This window comes from Scylla paramamosain, unplaced genomic scaffold (assembly GCF_035594125.1).
Source record: "Scylla paramamosain isolate STU-SP2022 unplaced genomic scaffold, ASM3559412v1 Contig67, whole genome shotgun sequence".
NCBI classification, from domain to species: Eukaryota; Metazoa; Arthropoda; class Malacostraca; order Decapoda; family Portunidae; genus Scylla; species Scylla paramamosain.
This window is the reverse complement of record NW_026973732.1, coordinates 333,443-351,648: the sequence shown is the minus strand read 5'-3', so window position 1 is coordinate 351,648 and position 18,206 is coordinate 333,443. Positions and strand designations below refer to the sequence as shown.

Below are 18,206 nucleotides of genomic sequence, written 5' to 3'. Positions count from 1 at the left end.
TCCTCTCAAATTTTATGAGTCATGTGGATGGTCTGGCACCAGCGTGGCAGTACATACATGCCCTGGCCTCACCTTAGGCCAACTGAGTACTGACTCATTATCCAGTAATTACTGTCCCACTCCCTCCCCTCCCACCACTTAGGGATAACATGCCACACATCTGAAAAAAAGTCTCCAAAAATCATGCACACACAAAAAAACAGATACAGTATATGAAAAACAGCAAAACATAAGGAGTACCACAAGGTGTAATCTAAAGCCTGAGTGTAAACAAGCTATGTCTCAAACACACCGCTCAAACTTTGGCAGATTGTTGCCAAAGTGCTGGATGATTTTTCAGTGTGCACAGACCAATGTTGCTTTTTGCACACATTTTCATTCAAAAAAGTTAATTACAGTCCCTTAATTAACTTAGTAATTTCTGTCCATCTCCTCACCTTGAAAGCCTCACCATCAAACATTAAGCCAGAATTTTTGTAAACAAGCTGAATGAATGTATCATGATAATATAAATAATATTGCTTTATTACTTCATGCATGTATGCAAAAAATAAACTTGACTCGATTATTCCTGTCTACCGCACCTTTAAAGTCTTGCCATCCAAGCACTGGGCCAGAGTCCTTGTCAACAAACTGAATGCCTCTTGATAACAGAATTAATATTGTTTTATTACGCTATCCCAAAAAATTTAACTTGATTTTGTCATCTCCTCACCTTCAATGCCTTGCCATCAAACTACAATCCAGAATCTTTGTCAACAAACTGAACAATAACAGAAATTATATTGTTTTATTACTCTATAAAAAAAAAAGAAAAAAAAAATAATTCCTGTCTGTCTCCTCACTTCCTCACATCATGTTAACAAAGATTATATTATTTTATTACTCTTTATATACAACATTTAAGTCAATCATGCCTGTCTGTCTCCTCACCTTGAAAGCCAGGCCATTAAGCACCAAGCCAGAGTCCTTGTCAACAAAGTGAACAGTGATGGTGGTGGGTTGTCCGGCCTGCACTATGCTGGGCTGCTGCAGGACCATTGCTGCACTCATCTTTGTCAAGCTGAGGGGAGGCCAAAAGAAGACCAACAATTAGATCACTTATGTGACTCCAATAGTAATTGTATCTTGGTAAATACTGAGATCCTTTTCTCTCCTTTTTGGTATGTCAGACTTGCATTTCCCTCAGTATCCTGTCAAGGTCTAATCCCTAGAGACACCATTAATGTACCCTGATTAAGTTAAATATAAAACAGATAGGAAGGAATTGGTTTTTAAATAGAGTGGTGGATGAATGAAATGGACTCAGTAATGAAGGTGATTATTTAGTGACCTTTAAAAGAAGATTACACAAATTTATCAATGAGGCTGATAGGTGGAAATAGGTAAGCATGCTTTGTAAAGGGACTGCCATGTGTAGGTCTGATGGCTTCTTACAGCATCACTTATTTTCTTATTCTTCTGTTCTTACACCAGACACTTGTGCTCCAGCTTTGGATGGTTCTTTTTGACCTCTCTTTAGGGACTGGCACTCTCATTGGGCTTTTTTAAACTTTTTGTTGCCTTTGACCAGTCCCCCTCTTACATAAATAAAGACCTGCACCTACCTGAAGGTCCCCTCCAGGGTGGTGGTGAGGGCTGGAGCATAGCTGGGGTAGGTGATGGTGAAAGTGAGGTTGTAGCCTTCCCCGGGCTTGCTGACAGACAGGTTGGTGAAGATGGCAGTGCCATTCCTGTTGGGAACTGTTGTGGTGCCCATGAGGATGGCACCTGGCGGACCTCCCAAGAGACTTGCTGTGACCTGCCAGGGATCACTCTTGTGGCCCAGGTCACTGGTGGGTGTACCCTGCAAGAGAAGAGAAGAGAAGAGAGAGAGAGAGAGAGAGAGAGAGAGAGAGAGAGAGAGAGAGAGAGAGAGAGAGAGAGAGAGAGAGAGAGAGAGAGAGAGAGAGAGAGAGAGAGAGAGAGAGAGAGAGAGAGAGAGAGAGAGAGAGAGAGAGAGAGAGAATAATTATTGGTGTATCCTTGAGTCCTTTCATGGGAACCAAAAAGGCCTGAAAGTTTACTAAACACACACACACACACACACACACACACACACACACACACACACACACACACTAAAAATCCAGCTATCTACGTCACTGAGAGTTGCCCTAGTGGAAATACAGAGTATGAGAGTTCACACTGGTTCTACTCGTTGCTGTTCCGTCTCCAAAGCAGTTAAATTGTTATAATGAGCGGTGAATAGGGGTCTACTTCGGTCCCCACTATGTTGTTTATGCCAATGGGGACCGTCTCGAAGGCTAGACAGAGAGACCTCGGGATTTGGGGAAGAGGACTGAAGGGTCGGGAAAGCAATGATGAGAAGGAGAATTATCACACTGGAAACTGAAATGAAGGAAATGAAGGATAGATTTGACAAGATGGAGAAGATGGTTGAAACTTTGATCACCGAGTAGGGGGTGTGGAGAGGTGCATATGACGATCTACATAAAAAACAAACGTTATATGAAAAGAAAGCAATGGAATATGAAGGCAAAGTGGAAGAGTTAAACGTAAAACAGGAAAATTGGAAGAAAGAACAAGAGAAAGAAAAGACTGATTTTAGGGAAATTGTGGAGGAACAAACAAAGGCAAACAACAAAAAGCTCACAGAAAAAGTTGTTCAAGTTATAAAACAAAGAAAACTTGGTGAGAGAAACTGAGGATAAGAAAAAAACTGTCGTGGTATTCGGTCTGAAGGAAGAGTATACACCTCAGTGGACTGAAAGAGAAAAGAAGGAAAAGACATGTGTGGAAAAATTAGTGGGGACATTACAAGAAGAAAAAGAGCTAACTGGAGAGATCGAAGAAATTAAAAGAGGAGAAACCGGACATCATGGGAATTGTTGAAATTAAATTGGCAAGTGAAGGGATATATCAAATATTGGTGAAGGAAAATACAACCTCTGGATGAGAAATAGAAAAAATAAACAGGGAGGAGGTGTGATGCTTCTAATTAGGAAGGATTTATTAGTGGAATCTGTCACATATGGGGTGGAGGAGACAGAAGTATTGAAAATAAACTTAAGACAGAATATTGTAAGATACTGTAACATTGTGGTGACTTATGTTCCCCCCTATTCCAACTCTTGGAGAGAGGATGAATATAACAAAATGCTTGAGGACACAAGGACACGTTTGGCAGAGTTATTTGAGGAAAATGACGATATACTCCTGATGGGGGACTTTAACTGTAAAGAGATATCTTGGGAGAATTGGACCATGGAAGGCAGTGAGCCATCATGGGGGAACAAGCTACTAGACCTGGCTACTGAAAATTTCTAGACACAATGGGTTACAGATGACACAAGATTTAGATGAAATGAAGCACCTTCAAGGCTCGATCTAATTTCCACCATGAAACAAGAAATAGTAGAAGACCTTAAATACATAAACCCAATAGGAAAAAGTGATCATGTGCTGATTCAGTTCACAGCTATGGATAATAACCTCAGTATAAGAAAAGAGGACCACAGAAGAGAATGGCTACATAAACTACAGCAAGACTAACTTTGGACAACTTAGGAAGTATTTCAGTGAAGTGAATTGGAACATGGTTATTCAAAAGGAGGACATAGAGGAAAAGTGGACAGCTTTCCTGGACATTTATAATGAGGGAGTAGAGAAATGGGTACAACAGATGTGCAACAGCTAGATTGGAGAGAGAAAAAGCATGGAACAAGTGGAAGAAAAACAGGAGACTGGACCTGTGGAACAATTATATAAGGAAGAGGAACGAATTTCTTAAAACTCGCAGAGATGAGCAGAAAAATTTTGAAAAGAATGTTGTGGAGAAATGTAAAGACCAACCAAAATTATTTTATAAATTCATTAATGGAAAATTAAAGAGTAAAGATGAAATAAGGACAGTAGAAGCTGGAGAAGAGACAGTGGATAACCCAGAAGAGGTAGCTGAAGTGTTTAACAGATACTTCCACACTGTGTCTACTAAGGAAAATGATTTCAGAGGTGAGAGGACAGCATTAGAAAAAGGGACCGACCTAAAGGAGATTAAAACATCAGTAGATGAAGTAAAGAATATGTTGGAAGACCTGGATGTAAGGAAAGCAATGGGTCCTGATGGTGTCTCCAGTTGGATTTTAAAAGAGTGTAGCTCACAATTAGTCTCAGCGTTGCACAATATAATTAGCACCACCCTGGTAAAAGGTAGAGTACCCATAGATTGGAAATGGGCAGATATTACCCCAATCCACAAGACTGGAAGTAAAGAAGATCCATTAAATTATAGACCAGTATCGCTCACAAATGTGATGGCGAAGATTTGTGAAAAGATTATCAAGAACAGATGGGTGAAATACCTAGAAGACAACAAGGTGATAACAGAGAAACAGTTTGGTTTCAGAAAAGGAAGATCTTGTGTTACAAATTTGATAAGTTTCTACTCAAGAGTATTAGATATAGTGCCAGAGAGAGATGGATGGGCCGACTGCATATACTTAGATCTGAGAAAAGCATTCCATAAAGTTCCACACAGAAGACTAATATGGAAATTGGAAAAAACTGGAGGACTCAGTGGATCACTGTTAAAGTGGATGACTGACTTTTTGACAAACAGAGAAATGAGGACAGTAATTAAAGGCAGCAGGTCGAACTGGAGAACAGTAACAAGTGGCTATTTTGTTCACAGTTTATGTAAACGATGTGACAGAAGGTGTAGAAAGTTACATGAACATTTTCACTCATGATGCTAAGATTATGAGGAAAGTAACAAATGAAGAGGATTGCAATGCTTTAAATCAGGACTTAATTAAGATTAATGAAGGGTTAATGAGGTGGAACATGGAGTTTAATGCTAAAAAATGTAGTGTGATGAGGTTTGGAAAAAGTGTGAAAAGACCAGTTGGCAACTATTACTTAGGGAATGAAGAAATCTCTATAAGATCAGAAGAAAAAGACCTAGGAGTAATTATTACTGATAATTTATCATTTTGGAAGCACATAAACAAAAATTATAGGAGAAACATATAAACTGCTGAAAAACATCAAGATAGCATTCTCCTATATTGATGAAGATATGATAAAAAACTGATAACAACGATGATACGTCCGAGATTGGAGTACACAGCATCAGTGTGGTCGAAGTTTGAAAAAGGATACAAGAAAGTTAGAAAGAATCCAGAGCTGCAACTAAAATCCTTGCAAGCTTAAGAGAGTATAGTTATGAGGAAAGGTTGAAGAGGTTGGGCCTGACTACACTAGAAAAAAAGAGGGAAAGAGGTGATTTGATAGCTATATATATAGAATACTGGAAAGGATGGAAAAGTCGGACAGAGAAGACCTCTTGATACCAGATACTAGAGACACAAGAGGACATGGAAGGAGACTGAATAGGAGTGTTTGCAGAAGAGACATCAAGAAACATAGCTTCCCACACAGAAGTATTACAGTGTGGAATGAACTTAAGGATGAGACTGTATGTGCAAAGACAATTCATAAATTTAAAGAAAATCTAGATAAAAGTCAATATGGAGACGGGACGGCACGAGCCTAGTGTGGCTCTTGTCCTGTATTTCACAACTAGGTAAATACAACTAGGTAAACACACACACACACACACACACACACACACACACACACACACACACACACACACACACACACACACACACACACACACAAGGACTGAATGAATACAGAGATGGAGATAAGGAATGTAGCCCAGCCCCTGTTTATCACAAGTAGAAAAACAAAGGTGAGAGAGGCAAGAAATGTACATAAACTGATGGATGAATAAAGGAGGAGACAGAACCAGAGGTGTGTAGCTTAGTCCCTGTATACTACAACTACACACACACCTCTGTATCCAGCACAGTAAAGGACAGCTGCATTTCAAACACTGTGTCCTGCACCACACTGCTGGACACACCACTCAGCACCAATGCACTGGATGGCTTGGCATACTCAGTCACTGCCAGGCTCTCCTTGATCTTCTCTGCCACCTCCTTCTCCTGCTGCTTGTAGAACAGCTTGGCATCCAGACACTGCCTTCCTCCTCTGTGGCCTTTGGAGGGGCTTCCTTGGGTGGTGGCTCGATGGGGTCACTCACCTGAGGAAGAGAGGTGGGTATTGGAGGAACACACTACCTCTGTTAATGGTTCAGCTGATGACAAAGTGCAGGAGGACATGATTCAAGGCAGTAAAGGGGCAGAGAACAGTGTTATTTTACCAAAAGGAGTTACAGGAGTGAGAGATGACTCAAGGCAGTAAAGAGACAGAGTAGTGTTTGCCTTAAGAGGAAGCACTGGAGGAAGAGACAACATAAGATCACAAAGGAACAGAGAGCAGAGGTTCACTTTACCAAGAGAGAGAGGCACAGTTGCTGCATGATCCATCCTGGAATCTATTGACGGCCTTCTCCAGACTCTGCACCAGCTTCTTGTAGGGAATCACCTCCCCACCAATTGCTCCCTCCTCCTCCTCGCCATTCAGGCTTGTAGTGTGAGCGCTGGCCACTTCAGCCTAAGTAAATTTAAGTTGTATTCTTAAACATTTTGTTCTCTTTAGTAATTATTTTCAGATATAATGAATAGTAAGAATCTCATAGGCAACTTTCCCATTCATTTGGCACAGTCCTTGTTAAACTACCACTATCTATCTATCTATATACCAGGCTGGCAATCTCACACAGGATGGCCCACACAAAGCATCACACACTCCTGCACACATCACTCACACTCTTAGCTCCGTTGGCTCCTAGTGTAATGGGACAGTCTTGTGGACCACCCTGCTACATCCCAAGAGCTTAGGCACACCACAGCTGTCCACATACTTCCACAGTAAAGCCTCACAGCATAAACTGGTTTGATCCTGCCCTTTCATGGTGAGATCATTCCCTATCACAAGTGTCATAAAAATTACCTTGAAAACTCAGATAAATTCCATTAGATCTCCAATTAGTTGAAACTCCCAAACATTTGAGAATAAGTCTTGCATGTTGAGCTCCTACTAGTAAGGGAGACCAGGCAGCCCAGACAGCCACACCAAACACAGCCACACCCAACAGCCACAAACAACATGGTCACACATAACACAGACCAACACTGCCACGCACAACACACAGATCCAACAAAGCCAGACTCAACACAGCCACACTGAACACAGCTGCACCCACCACAGTCAGACTCAACACAGACCAGACCCAACATGCATCCTCACTGTGCCCACCTCCAGCCTTCCCTGTTGTCTCTTGGAGAGCTCCTGCATAACACTGATGACCCTGATGTTGTCTGGGGATACCTCAAACAGGCTGGCCAGATTCAACACCACGTTCTGCTCATAAAACTCATCTTCCTTCACCATGAGGCCACTGGTGAGGGTGATCATGGGTGTGGTCTTGATGTCAAGGATGTGGCCTTCGCACAGCACCACATGGACCAACTTAGCACTGCGCTGGAAGAAGCTGGTCCCCATTGCCTGCAGGGGAGGGTCTGGGTGAGCTGGAGAGGTGGCGACAGAGACAGGCATGGCATAATAGTGTTTCCCTTGCCTAAAACTATCAGGGAGAGCTATGACAAAACTGACATGGAGAGACATGACAAGACTGAGAGGGAGGCATGACAAAACTGACAGGGAGGCACAACAAAACTGACATGGGGACATGACAAAATTGAGAAAGGCATAACAAAACTGACAGTGAGAGGCATGACAAAACTAAACAGATAGGGAGGCATGACAAAACTGACAGGGAGAGGCAAGGCTGAGTGGTTGTTCTGTTACCAGCAGGAAGAGACAAGGCAGAGCAGTTGGTCCTTTGCCCCAAACTGACAGGGCAAAGTACAGAGCTCCAGTGCCTCAAACAACACAAAACAACACACAGCCATTCCTTATATTCCCTACACAACACAACACAGTCATTCCTTACATTCCAAACACAATGCAACACAACACACAACCATCCCTTACATTCCAAACACAACACGACACAACACAACACAGCACACAGCCATCCCTTACATTGTCCAACATGGGAAGGAAAGCCTGAGGATGGGTGGGGTTCTCAGGCAACAGCTTGTAGCCGGCTGCAGAGGTGTTGAGGTTGGCTGGGGGAACAAAGACACCATCCACATAGGTGTCATAACGCTGAGGCTTTGGGAAGATGAGCAGGACAACGGCCTCAGAGGATGGACTGTGTGGCAGGTGCAGATGTAGCACCTGAAGATGTGATGTGAGTGGAGGGTCAGTGTGGTGAGGTTAGGTTAGAGATGCAGCTCCTGAAATAATAATTGATTGGGTTAAGTTAGATTAGGTTGGCTTAGTGTTGGGTGAGATTGTGCTAGGTTGTGAGGTTAGGCTGGGTTAAATGATGTTAGGTTATGCGTCAAAAAGATTGGTGTAAATTGCCTGCTGTTTATCTCCAATTACTATTATTATTATACCACTGAAAATTACTACAACTACTATTACCATAGCTACAATCACTGTCTACTATTACTACTACCACCATTACAACCACTACAACACCATTACAAGCACCACAGCAGTACCTGAAGGGGCATGCTGGTCATGGCCATCTCATATGTCATCCCTGTTGCCACAACAGAGAAGAAGGTTGAGATTTGCTCCTGATACATGTAGCCAGCACACCAGCCTCTGTCCATCTGTCCATTGAGGAGGTCCACATACCCACTAGGGCCTGGAGGAAGAGGAGGAGGAGGAGGAGGAGGAGGAGGAGGAGGAGGAGGAGGAGGAGGAGGAGGAGGAGGCATTAGTAACACTCACAAAAAATCCCATGTGGAATTGACAATCTGGTAAATAGATTTATAAGGACAAGATAAAAAAAAAGTGGCTTGTGTTGGCAATGAGGGTGATGGGGGAGAGGCGCCGCACCTCAGTGTCTGTGTCCATGCTCTCAATGATCATGAGGCAGTGATGTAGTGAGAGGCACTTCCATGCCTGCCATGATGGAACCACAACACAGGAAGCATCATGGACAATGCCTGTGGGATGAGACAAAAGGAGAGTACGGGGAGTGGTAAGGGATCTCAAACAACAACAGGTCTTTAATTTTTAACTGCCTGATTTGGGTGCAGTGTGTGTGTGTGTGTGTGTGTGTGTGTGTGTGTGTGTGTGTGTGTGTGTGTGTGTGTGTGTGTGTGCGCAAGTGTGTGTTGCAGAGCTGTGTGTATATCTGACACACACACACACACACACACACACACACACACACACACACACACACACAAAGTTTGCAATGTAGGTACAAGCAGAAGAGGTAATTAGTGGGTCTTGGAGGTTGTCTGGAGATGAAGAATATAAAAATGTATGGATAAACAGGGATATGGATGAGATTGAAAGGTTGAAGCAAAAGGAGCTGATAAATGAGGCTAAACAAAAAGACAAACAACAAAAAGAGAAGTTTTTCTGAAGAGTAAGAGACATGAGAATAAAGAAATGGTACATCAAACACTATGTTATACTAATGTAAATGGATTAATGTCAACAAAGATGGAATTAAATGAGTTATTAAACAGAACCGCACCGGATGTTGCTGTATTATGTGAGACAAAATGGAAAAATGAATCAGGAACTCCTGACACTGGTAAATATGATTTATGGATGAAAAACAGAAGTGACAAGGGAGGAGGGGGGAATGATCATTCTGACTAAAAAGTGTGTTGAAGTGGAGAGGGTAATAAAAAGTGAAGACAAGTCTGAAATTCTACAAGTGATGATTAGAAGTGGAAAAGAAAAGATAATGAATTATGTAGGAGTGTATGTGCCACCTGTGACCAATGCTTGGCAAAAAGAAGAGCATGAAGAGACATTGGTAGATGTGTTAAAAGGTCTTGAAAAGATAGTGATGGAAAGTAGTGATATAGTTATTGTTGGTGATTTTAATTGTAAGGAGATAAAGTGGGAAACATTGACAACTACTAGAAGTGAGAACTCATGGAGTAATAGACTGTTAACCTGAACGGTGGAAAACTTGATGACTCAGTGGGTAGACTGTGATATAAGATTTAGTGGAAGAGATAAACCATCAAGACTTGATTTAGTGTTTACCAAGGACATGGAAATTATTGAAACAATACACTCTGATAGCCCTCTAGGTAAAAGTGATCACATGTTGATGGAATTTAATTTGAAAAATGAAAATGTAATCACTGATGAAAATTATAAAGTAAGAAGATTTAAATATAGTAAAGATGATTTTGAAAAATTAAGAAAGTAGTTTGTTGCCAAGGGCTGGAAAGACTTTGAAGATGTAGATGTTTCAGAAAATGAGATGAATTTATAAGGAAATATAATTCTGCTGTGGAGAAATTTATACCTAAAGGAGGAGTGAGATGTAGAAAGGGTAAAGAATGGTTCAATACATAATGCAAAGGAACTACAAATTGTAAATCAAATGTTTGGAATAGATGGAAGAAGAGGAAAACTGAGAGCAGATGGGAGGAATATATTGATGCTAGAAACAAGTACATTAAGATAATAAGAATAAAGAGAAGAAACTATAAAAGAGATATAATAGATAATTGTATAAATGAACCCAAACAGGACATGGTGGAGGTTATGAACAATAGTTTCAGATTGTTATTTACTGTGGAAGGGGAGTTTGATGCTGGAAGGGATAAGTTGGTGAGATATATACTGAGTGCAGTCCAGGTCAGTTATGAGGAAATACTTAAGATGATGGAAGAACTTGAAGTAATTAAAGCATCTGATCCAGATGGAGTACCAAACAAGATATTGAAGACCAGTGTCCTTGAATAGTGTTTTTTTTTTTTTTTATGTAGGAGGGACACTGGCCAAGGGCAATGAAAATCCAATACAAAAAAAAAAGCCCACTGAGATGCCAGTCCCAGAAAAGTAAAAAAAAATTGAAGGATAAATGTCTTGAAACCTCCCTCTTGAAGGAATTCAATTCATAGGAAGGTGGAAATACAAAAGCAGACAGGGAGTTCCAGAGTTTACCAAAGAAAGGGATAAAAAATTGAGTATAATGGTTAACTCTTGCATTAGAGAGGTGGACAGAATAGGGGTGAGAGAAAGAGTCTTGTGCAGCAAGGCTGTGGGAGGAGGGGAGGCATGCAGTTAGCAAGATCAGAAGAGCAGTTAGCATGAAAATAGCAGTAGAAGACAGCTAGAGATGCAACATTGCGGCGATGAGAAAGGCTGAAGACAGTAAGTTAGAGGAGAGGAGTTGATGAGACGAAAACTATTTTATTCCACCCTGTCTAGAAGAGCGGCATGAGTGGAACCTCCCCAGACATGTGAAGAATACTCCATACATGAACGGATAAGGCCCTTGTACAGAGTTAGCAGCCGGGGGATGAGAAAAACTGGCAGAGACATCTCAGAACACCTAACTTCATAGAAGCTGTTTTAGCTAGAGATGAGATGTGAAGTTTCCAGTTCAGATTATAAGTAAAGGACAGACCGAGGATGTTCAGTGTAGAAGAGAGGGACAGTTGAGTGTCACTGAAGAAGAGGGGATAGCTGTCTGGAAGGTAGTGTTGAGTTGATAGATGGAGGAATTGAGTTTTTGAGGCATTGAACAATACCAAGTTTGCTTGGTACCAAATACCAAATTTGGTTTACAAGGTCATTCATGAATAATACGAAGAGAGTGGGTGACAGGACAGAACCCTGAGGAACACCACTGTTAATAGATTTAGGAGAACAGTGACCGTCTACCACAGCAGCAATAGAACGGTCAGAAAGGAAACTTGAGAGAAAAATAGAAGCCATAGGGGGGTAATTTGGAAATCAAGACTTCGTGCCAGACTCTATCAGGAGCTTTTGATATGTCCAAGGCAACAACAAAAAGTTTCACCAAAATCTCTAAAAGAGGATGACCAAGACTCAGTAAGGAAAGCCAGAAGATCACCAGTAGAGCAGCTTTGACGGAACCCATACTGGGAATCAGATAGAAGTTTGTGAAGTGACAGATGTTTAAGTATCTTCCTGTTGAGGATAGATTAAAAAACTTTAGATAGGCAGAAAATTAAAGCAATAGGACAGTAGTTTGAGGGATTAGAACGGTCGCCCTTTTTAGGAACAGGTTGAATGTAGGCAAACTTTCAGCAAGAAGGAAAGGTAGATGTTGACAGACAGTGCTGAAAGAGTTTGACTAGGAAAGGTGCAAGCACGGAGGCACAGTTTCGGAGAACAATAGGAGGGACCCCATCAGGTCCATAAGCCTTCCGAGGGTTTAGGCCAGCAAGGGCATGGAAAACATCATTGTGAAGAATTTTAATAGGTAGCATGAAGTAGTTAGAGGGTGGAGGAGAGGGAGGAACAAGCCCAGAATCGTTCAAGGTAGAGTTTCTAGCAAAGGTTTTAGCAAAGAGTTCAGCTTTAGAAATAGATGTGATGGTAGTGGTGCTATCTGGTTGAAATAAAGGAGGGAAAGAAGAAGAAGAAGCAAAGTTATTGAAGATATTTTTGGCTAGATGCCAGGAGATATTTTTGGCTAGATGTCAGAGAGTCATGAGGGTAGTTAGATCTTGAAAGATTTTGACACTTTCTATTAATGAAGGAGTTTTTGACTAGTTGGAGAACAGACTTGGCATGGTTCCGGACAGAAATATAAAGTGCATGAGATTCTGGTGATGGAAGGCAAAAGTACCTTTTGTGGGCCACCTCCCTATCATGTATAGCACGAGAACAAGCTGTGTTCAACCAAGGTTTGGAAGGTTTAGTCCAAGAAAAAGAGAGAGGAATGAATATATGCCTCCATGCCAGACACTATCACCTCTGTTATGCGCTCAGCACACAAAGACGGGTCTCTGACACAGAAGCAGTAGCTATTCCAAGGAAAATCAGCAAAATACCTCCTCAGGTCCCCCCAACTAGCAGAGGCAAAACATCAGAGGCACCTTTGCTTAGGGGGATCCTGAGGAGGGATTGGAGTGATAGGACAAGATACAGATATGAGACTGTGATCGGAGGAGCTCAATGGATTAGAGAGGGTGACAGCATAAACAGAAGGATTAGAGGTCAGGAAGAAGTCAAGAATGTTGGGCATATCTCCAAGATGGTCAGAAATACAAGTAGGGTGTTGCACCAATTGCTCTAGGTCGTGGGGGATAGCAAAGTTGAAGGCTAGTTCACCAGGATGGTCAGTGAAGGGAGAGGAAAGCCAAAGCTGGTGGTGAACACTGAAGTCTCCAAGAATGGAGATCTCTGCAAAAAGGGAAGAGTGTCAGAATGTGCTCCACTTTGGAAGTTAAGTAGTCAAAGAATTTCTTAAAGTCAGAGGAGTTAGGTGAGAGATATACAGCACAGATAAATTTAGTTTGAGAGTGACTCTGTAGTCGTAGCCAGATAGTGGAAAACTCGGAAGATTCAAGAGCATGGACATGAGAGCAGGTTAAATTGTTGTGCACATAAATCCAACATCCAGCTTTGGATTGAAAATGAGGATAGAGAAAGTAGGAGGGAACAGAAAAGGGGCTACTGTCAGTTGCCTCAGACACCTGAGTTTCAGTGAGGAAAAGAAGATGAGGTTTAGAAGAGGAGAGGTGGTGTTCTACAGATTGAAAATTAGATCTTAGATCACAAATGTTGCAGAAGTAAATGAAGAAAAAATTGAGGGGGTGTCAAGATACTTAGGGTCATCATCAGCAGAGCAGTCCAACCAGGGGACATTTGTGGTCCCCTCCCCAGATGAGGACTCCAAAGCTGGTGTAGGAGTTGCCATGAATTTTGAAATTTTGAGTGAAGGTTGTGTGTGTTATTAGGTGCTTGTAGTTTTGTGTGGAGGAAGAGAGTTGTCTTTATAGGGCAGGCTGTGACTGCCCCCTTGTGTTGTGAGACACAAAAGGAAAAGTTCAGTGAGGTCACAGCTAGGTTTAATGATAAGTTCACAGTACCCCCTGATCCAGTGCTTTAGACCTCACTGGGAGTAATTATTGTTTTAGCAGGTGTCTACTGCCTCTTCCTGAAGGAAAATTATGTGAAAGAACAATAAAGGAAAGATGGATGGAACACTTGGAAAAAGATGAAGTTTTAGTAAATTGTCAATTTGGATTTAAAAGGGGAAGATCATGCTCCATAAACTTACTGTCCTTTCATTCAAGGATAGTTAATATTGTGCAGGAGAGATACGGATGGGTGGATGGTGTCTACTTAGACTTGAAGAAAGCAAAGTACATCCCAAAGATTGCTAAGGAAGATTAAAAAATTATGGAAAATTTGGAGGAAGACAGCTGGAGTGAATGGAGGATTATCTGGATGATAGAGAGATGAGAACTGTAATACAAGACCAGAATTCATCTTGGCTAAAAGTAACTAGTGGTGTCCCACAGGGGTCAGTTTTAGGACCGATAAAGTTTGTAATATATGTGAACGACATAAATGAAGAAACAGATAGTTATATGAACTTATTTGCAGATGATGCTAAACTGATGAGAAGGATAGATAATGTAAATGACTGTATGGTACTGCAAGATGATGTAAATAAGATAAATAGATGGAGTAAATCTTGGCAAATGGAATTCCATTTCAGTAAATGCAAAGTAATGGAGTTTGGTAAGAGTAAGAAAAGAATACAATATTATTATGATATGGATGGTGTGAAGATAAAGAAGTCAAAAGAGGAAGTAGATTTGGGAGTAACAGTTACTGAAAATTTGACACATTGATAAAATTACTGGAGACAGTGAAATTGTTAAAAAGAATAAGAATGGCACTCATATTTGGAAGAAGAAATGATAAAAAGTTGTTGATTTCCATGATAAGACTAAGATTGGAATATGCAGCAGTGGTGTGGTCTCATCATACAAAGAGGAATATAATAAAATTAGAAAAAGCAAAAAGAGCAGTCACTAAGATGGTTTCAGAGTTGAGTAAATTGACCTATGAAGAGAGATTAAGAATGTTGGAAATTCCTACCCTTGAAAATAGGAGAGAGAGAGGAGATTTAATAAACATCTATAGAATGATAAATGGTATGGAAAATGTGAAGAAAGAAGGTTTTTATAAATTTAGACACACAGAGTACAAGTGGTCACAGCAAGAAGTTGAAGAAAGTTAACTGTAGAAGAGACATTAAGAAGTATAGTTTTCCTCACTGAAATGAGAACAAATGGAATGAACTCAGTGAAGACGTTGTCAATGCCGAAACTGTCAGTGCTTTTAAAACCAAACTGATAGATACAGGGACAGGGTACTATGAGATTACTCCCCTCCCGTACACCACAACTAGGTAAACACAACTAGGTAAATACACACACACACACACACACACACACACACACACACACACACACACACACACACACACACACACACACACACACACACATGGAAGAAAGAGAGAGAGAGAGAGAGAGAGAGAGAGAGAGAGAGAGAGAGAGAGAGAGAGAGAGAGAGAGAGAGAGAGAGAGAGAGAGAGAGAGAGAGAGAGAGAGAGAGAGAGAGAGAGAGAGAGAGAGAGAGAGAGTGTGGGCTCGCTCACTCTGAGTTGCCAAACATCATTTCAAGACATATGGGTGCAAAATACAGGCTGCCAAGATTAAAAAGAGCCTTCATATCATATGATGTAAGTCACAGTTACATGCTGTTCATCATATGATAAATGTTGCAGTTTATGGGTTAAGGACATTAACCTAACATAACCAGACCTAAACCTTAATAGAAAAAATAAAGAGTCCAAGGTGTGGTTTGCAGACCTCCTCTTCCTCATCCTCAAAGGGTACTGGTGCCATCGATTGTTCAGCACTCAACTAATTTTGGCAAAACACTGTGCAATCTTAAGAATTGTATGCCTTGCTTATGGAACTGCATGATAAAATCCAAGTATTTAAATTTGTGTGCACTGCACTCAGTTGCCATTGTGACATTGAGTACCCTTGTGGGTAACTAGCTGACTGCTGTGGCTGCAACATATACACATGGTGACTGGCTGAAAATAAATGATGCATTGCCTGGAAGTAAGTGACATTTAACGACATTCTAATGTCATTAAAAGTACAGTTCTCATTTGCTGAACAAAAGAGATGCAAGAGAGCATGAATCATTACATACTGGAAACAAACATACAAACACATGCATCACACTATATCTCTCCAAGTAAACCCTGTCAGCATGGACTTACAATTTGTGACGCAGTGTACGATGGATCACGTCACTAATGTAACCGTGAGTGACCCTAAAACAACCCTCACACCCATATTGTACAGTATGTATTCATCACCAATATCCACATAATTTAGCTGCTTCATGAGGAGCTGCTATATCTAAGATTATTCAATGTCACTATCTCCTTTTGAAAAAACATAATATTTTGAGCAGTAAAAAAATTTATCTCAGTCTGAAAAATTATCATGATCAACATATTTACCAAGAAGTGGCCCCAAAAAACAGGTATACACTGTCACTCTATTGCAGTGTCTTGCATTGGCTAATGATCATAGGGGCCTTCCTGGGGAGGGAGTGGGAAGATGGCTAATGTGGGAAAGGAAGGGGTAAAAGAGAGGGCTGAGGCTCACCTGCACTGATGTTGCTTGGTCAACTTCACATAAGGGTCATTTAGCTGTCTTGTCAACCAGTCCTGTGAGCTTTTACTTTTTCCTCTCAGATTTTTAGGCACAGTCTAGTAAGCAGCACATGATGTACAAGAGTAACAGCTGCCTTGTACAGTGGCAGTGTGTCTTGAAGCCATCACTCCCACTACCCTGTTGTGTTCTTGTTCTTGTTGGGGATTTGAGGGGCTGTGCAGGCTGTGGTGCCACAACCTCTAGAGGCCTGGAGGTACTGGCAGCAGGCAAGTTATCCAGTTATATTCTGGTGAGCTGCTGGAGGAAGACCCTGGTATGATTAAGTGTCTTGAAGGCCAAGCTGGGGTCTTGGAAACCACCCAAGAGGTCTGCTAGTGATGGCCTGTGGATGTGGAGTAATAACACTGAGTGGAGAAGAGCAGTGTGATGGGAGAGGTGGTGAGAAGGACTGGGTGGGAACTGGCTCCAGAATGCATGTTGCAAATGTTTAAAATATGTATGCAATCATTAACATTATTTTGGAAGTCTTGCAAATGATATCTACGAATGAACAAAATATTGTTTTTGATGACATAAAACGCACCTTTTTTCTCCCCCAAAAACGTCTCAGAAAATGAGCCTGCATCTTATAAGACCAAGGTTCAGCTTTGGGACAGTGGCCAGTGGTAAGTCTGTGGCAACAGTGGCCCTTAGATTAAATCCCAAACATCTTCACATACATAAACAAAGTGATGATCAATTCTATACCACAAAAACAACTCTTTTTTACAAGATAACAATGCATAACAGGTCATACTTACTAGTAATTCACATAAAATAACACCAGTCAGGAAGAAATTAGGTGATGACTCTTACATTTCATGTACCAAAACAAACTTGCAGTTGGTTGCAAACCAAACCTGGTGACAACTGCAGGATTCACTGCGTTTCTTAGTATGATGCCATTATTCCTTGAGGTAAGACACACCTCCATACAACTGGAATTGTACCTATCTTTTAAGATTCTTACCTTGCATACATGTTCAACAAAACTTGAAGCTAATGAGAAACTATTGCATTCTTAAAAAATAGCTTACTACCTAACAAAATAAAAGATTTTATAAGTGAAGAGAGTGTCATGAAGTAGGGCGACTCATGGTGATGGTTTGTACTGAATATTTCAAATAAAAATACATTGTAGAGAATAAGGTGAATCTGTTTTCACACATCCTTATGCTTTGAAAATGTACTAAAATATACAACTAGGATCATGTGTAGAATGATGATAAAAAAATGTGATGTACAAACTTTATTACAATCTGGCCTCTGACAATGTCACTGTCTATGCCACATTTGTTTACATCTCACAGCAGGATTAGTCTAAGTACTAGTGTTGGTAGGTCCTAGCAAATATTAAGGTTTTTTAAATGTAAAATATTGAGATCTAATAAGGATCTGAATACATATAAGAGGGCTTCAAATGTCAGGTGAAACCCTCCACTTCATATTCAGAGCTTAAACCTGCTTACTTACCTTTTTTTTTTTTTTTTTTTATGCCTGCCCAAACTGAGGTGCGTCTTATTGAGTGCATGTGTCTTATAAGCCATTAATTATGGTATAATGAAATACGAATAAGTGTCTGCATCCAGCATTTGAAGAAACTGCATAAACAATATGAAAATATTTCATTCATGCTGGCTAATATTAGGCACTGAT

At 40.9% G+C, this 18,206-nt stretch overlaps 2 protein-coding genes across 7 annotated transcripts in view; both read right to left on the bottom strand.

Moving 5' to 3' along the window:
• Positions 1-5,993, bottom strand: part of LOC135098513 (uncharacterized) — an 18,386-nt gene extending 12,393 nt beyond the window's left edge. For all 5 annotated transcript variants that reach the window (XR_010267093.1, XM_064000926.1, XM_064000931.1 and 2 more), the window contains exons 1-3: positions 5,862-5,993; positions 1,608-1,846; positions 934-1,063 (exon numbers count right to left, since the gene is read on the bottom strand). Coding sequence is in view for 4 of the 5 variants with exons in the window: in XM_064000926.1 (XP_063856996.1) it covers positions 934-1,063; positions 1,608-1,846; positions 5,862-5,894 (402 nt within the window). In the remaining variant the exon portion in view is untranslated. The remainder of the gene's footprint in view (positions 1-933; positions 1,064-1,607; positions 1,847-5,861) is intronic.
• Positions 5,976-18,206, bottom strand: LOC135098514 (uncharacterized). 2 transcript variants are annotated; one of them, XM_064000932.1, is made up of 8 exons: positions 17,312-18,206; positions 16,503-16,893; positions 8,893-9,002; positions 8,550-8,698; positions 8,020-8,217; positions 7,231-7,479; positions 6,365-6,525; positions 5,976-6,112 (listed from the first exon to the last, which is right to left on the bottom strand). In XM_064000932.1, the coding sequence occupies exons 4-8, from the start codon at positions 8,661-8,663 to the stop codon at positions 6,109-6,111; spliced, it is 726 nt and encodes a 241-aa protein (XP_063857002.1). In that variant the 5' UTR covers positions 8,664-8,698; positions 8,893-9,002; positions 16,503-16,893; positions 17,312-18,206; the 3' UTR covers positions 5,976-6,108. The 2 variants fall into 2 exon arrangements, with proteins under 2 accessions (XP_063857002.1, XP_063857003.1); XM_064000933.1 differs by lacking the exon at positions 8,893-9,002.

Coding starts and splice junctions, on each gene's coding strand:
- LOC135098514 (XM_064000932.1), bottom strand. CDS start 8,663: ATGGACAGAGGCTGGTGTGCTGGCTACATGTATCAGGAGCAAATCTCA. Junction 8,218..8,549: donor TGACCAGCATGCCCCTTCAG/GTACTGCTGTGG, acceptor TCACATCTTCAG/GTGCTACATCTGCACCTGCC. Junction 7,480..8,019: donor TCCTTCCCATGTTGGACAAT/GTAAGGGATGGC, acceptor CCTCCCCTGCAG/GCAATGGGGACCAGCTTCTT.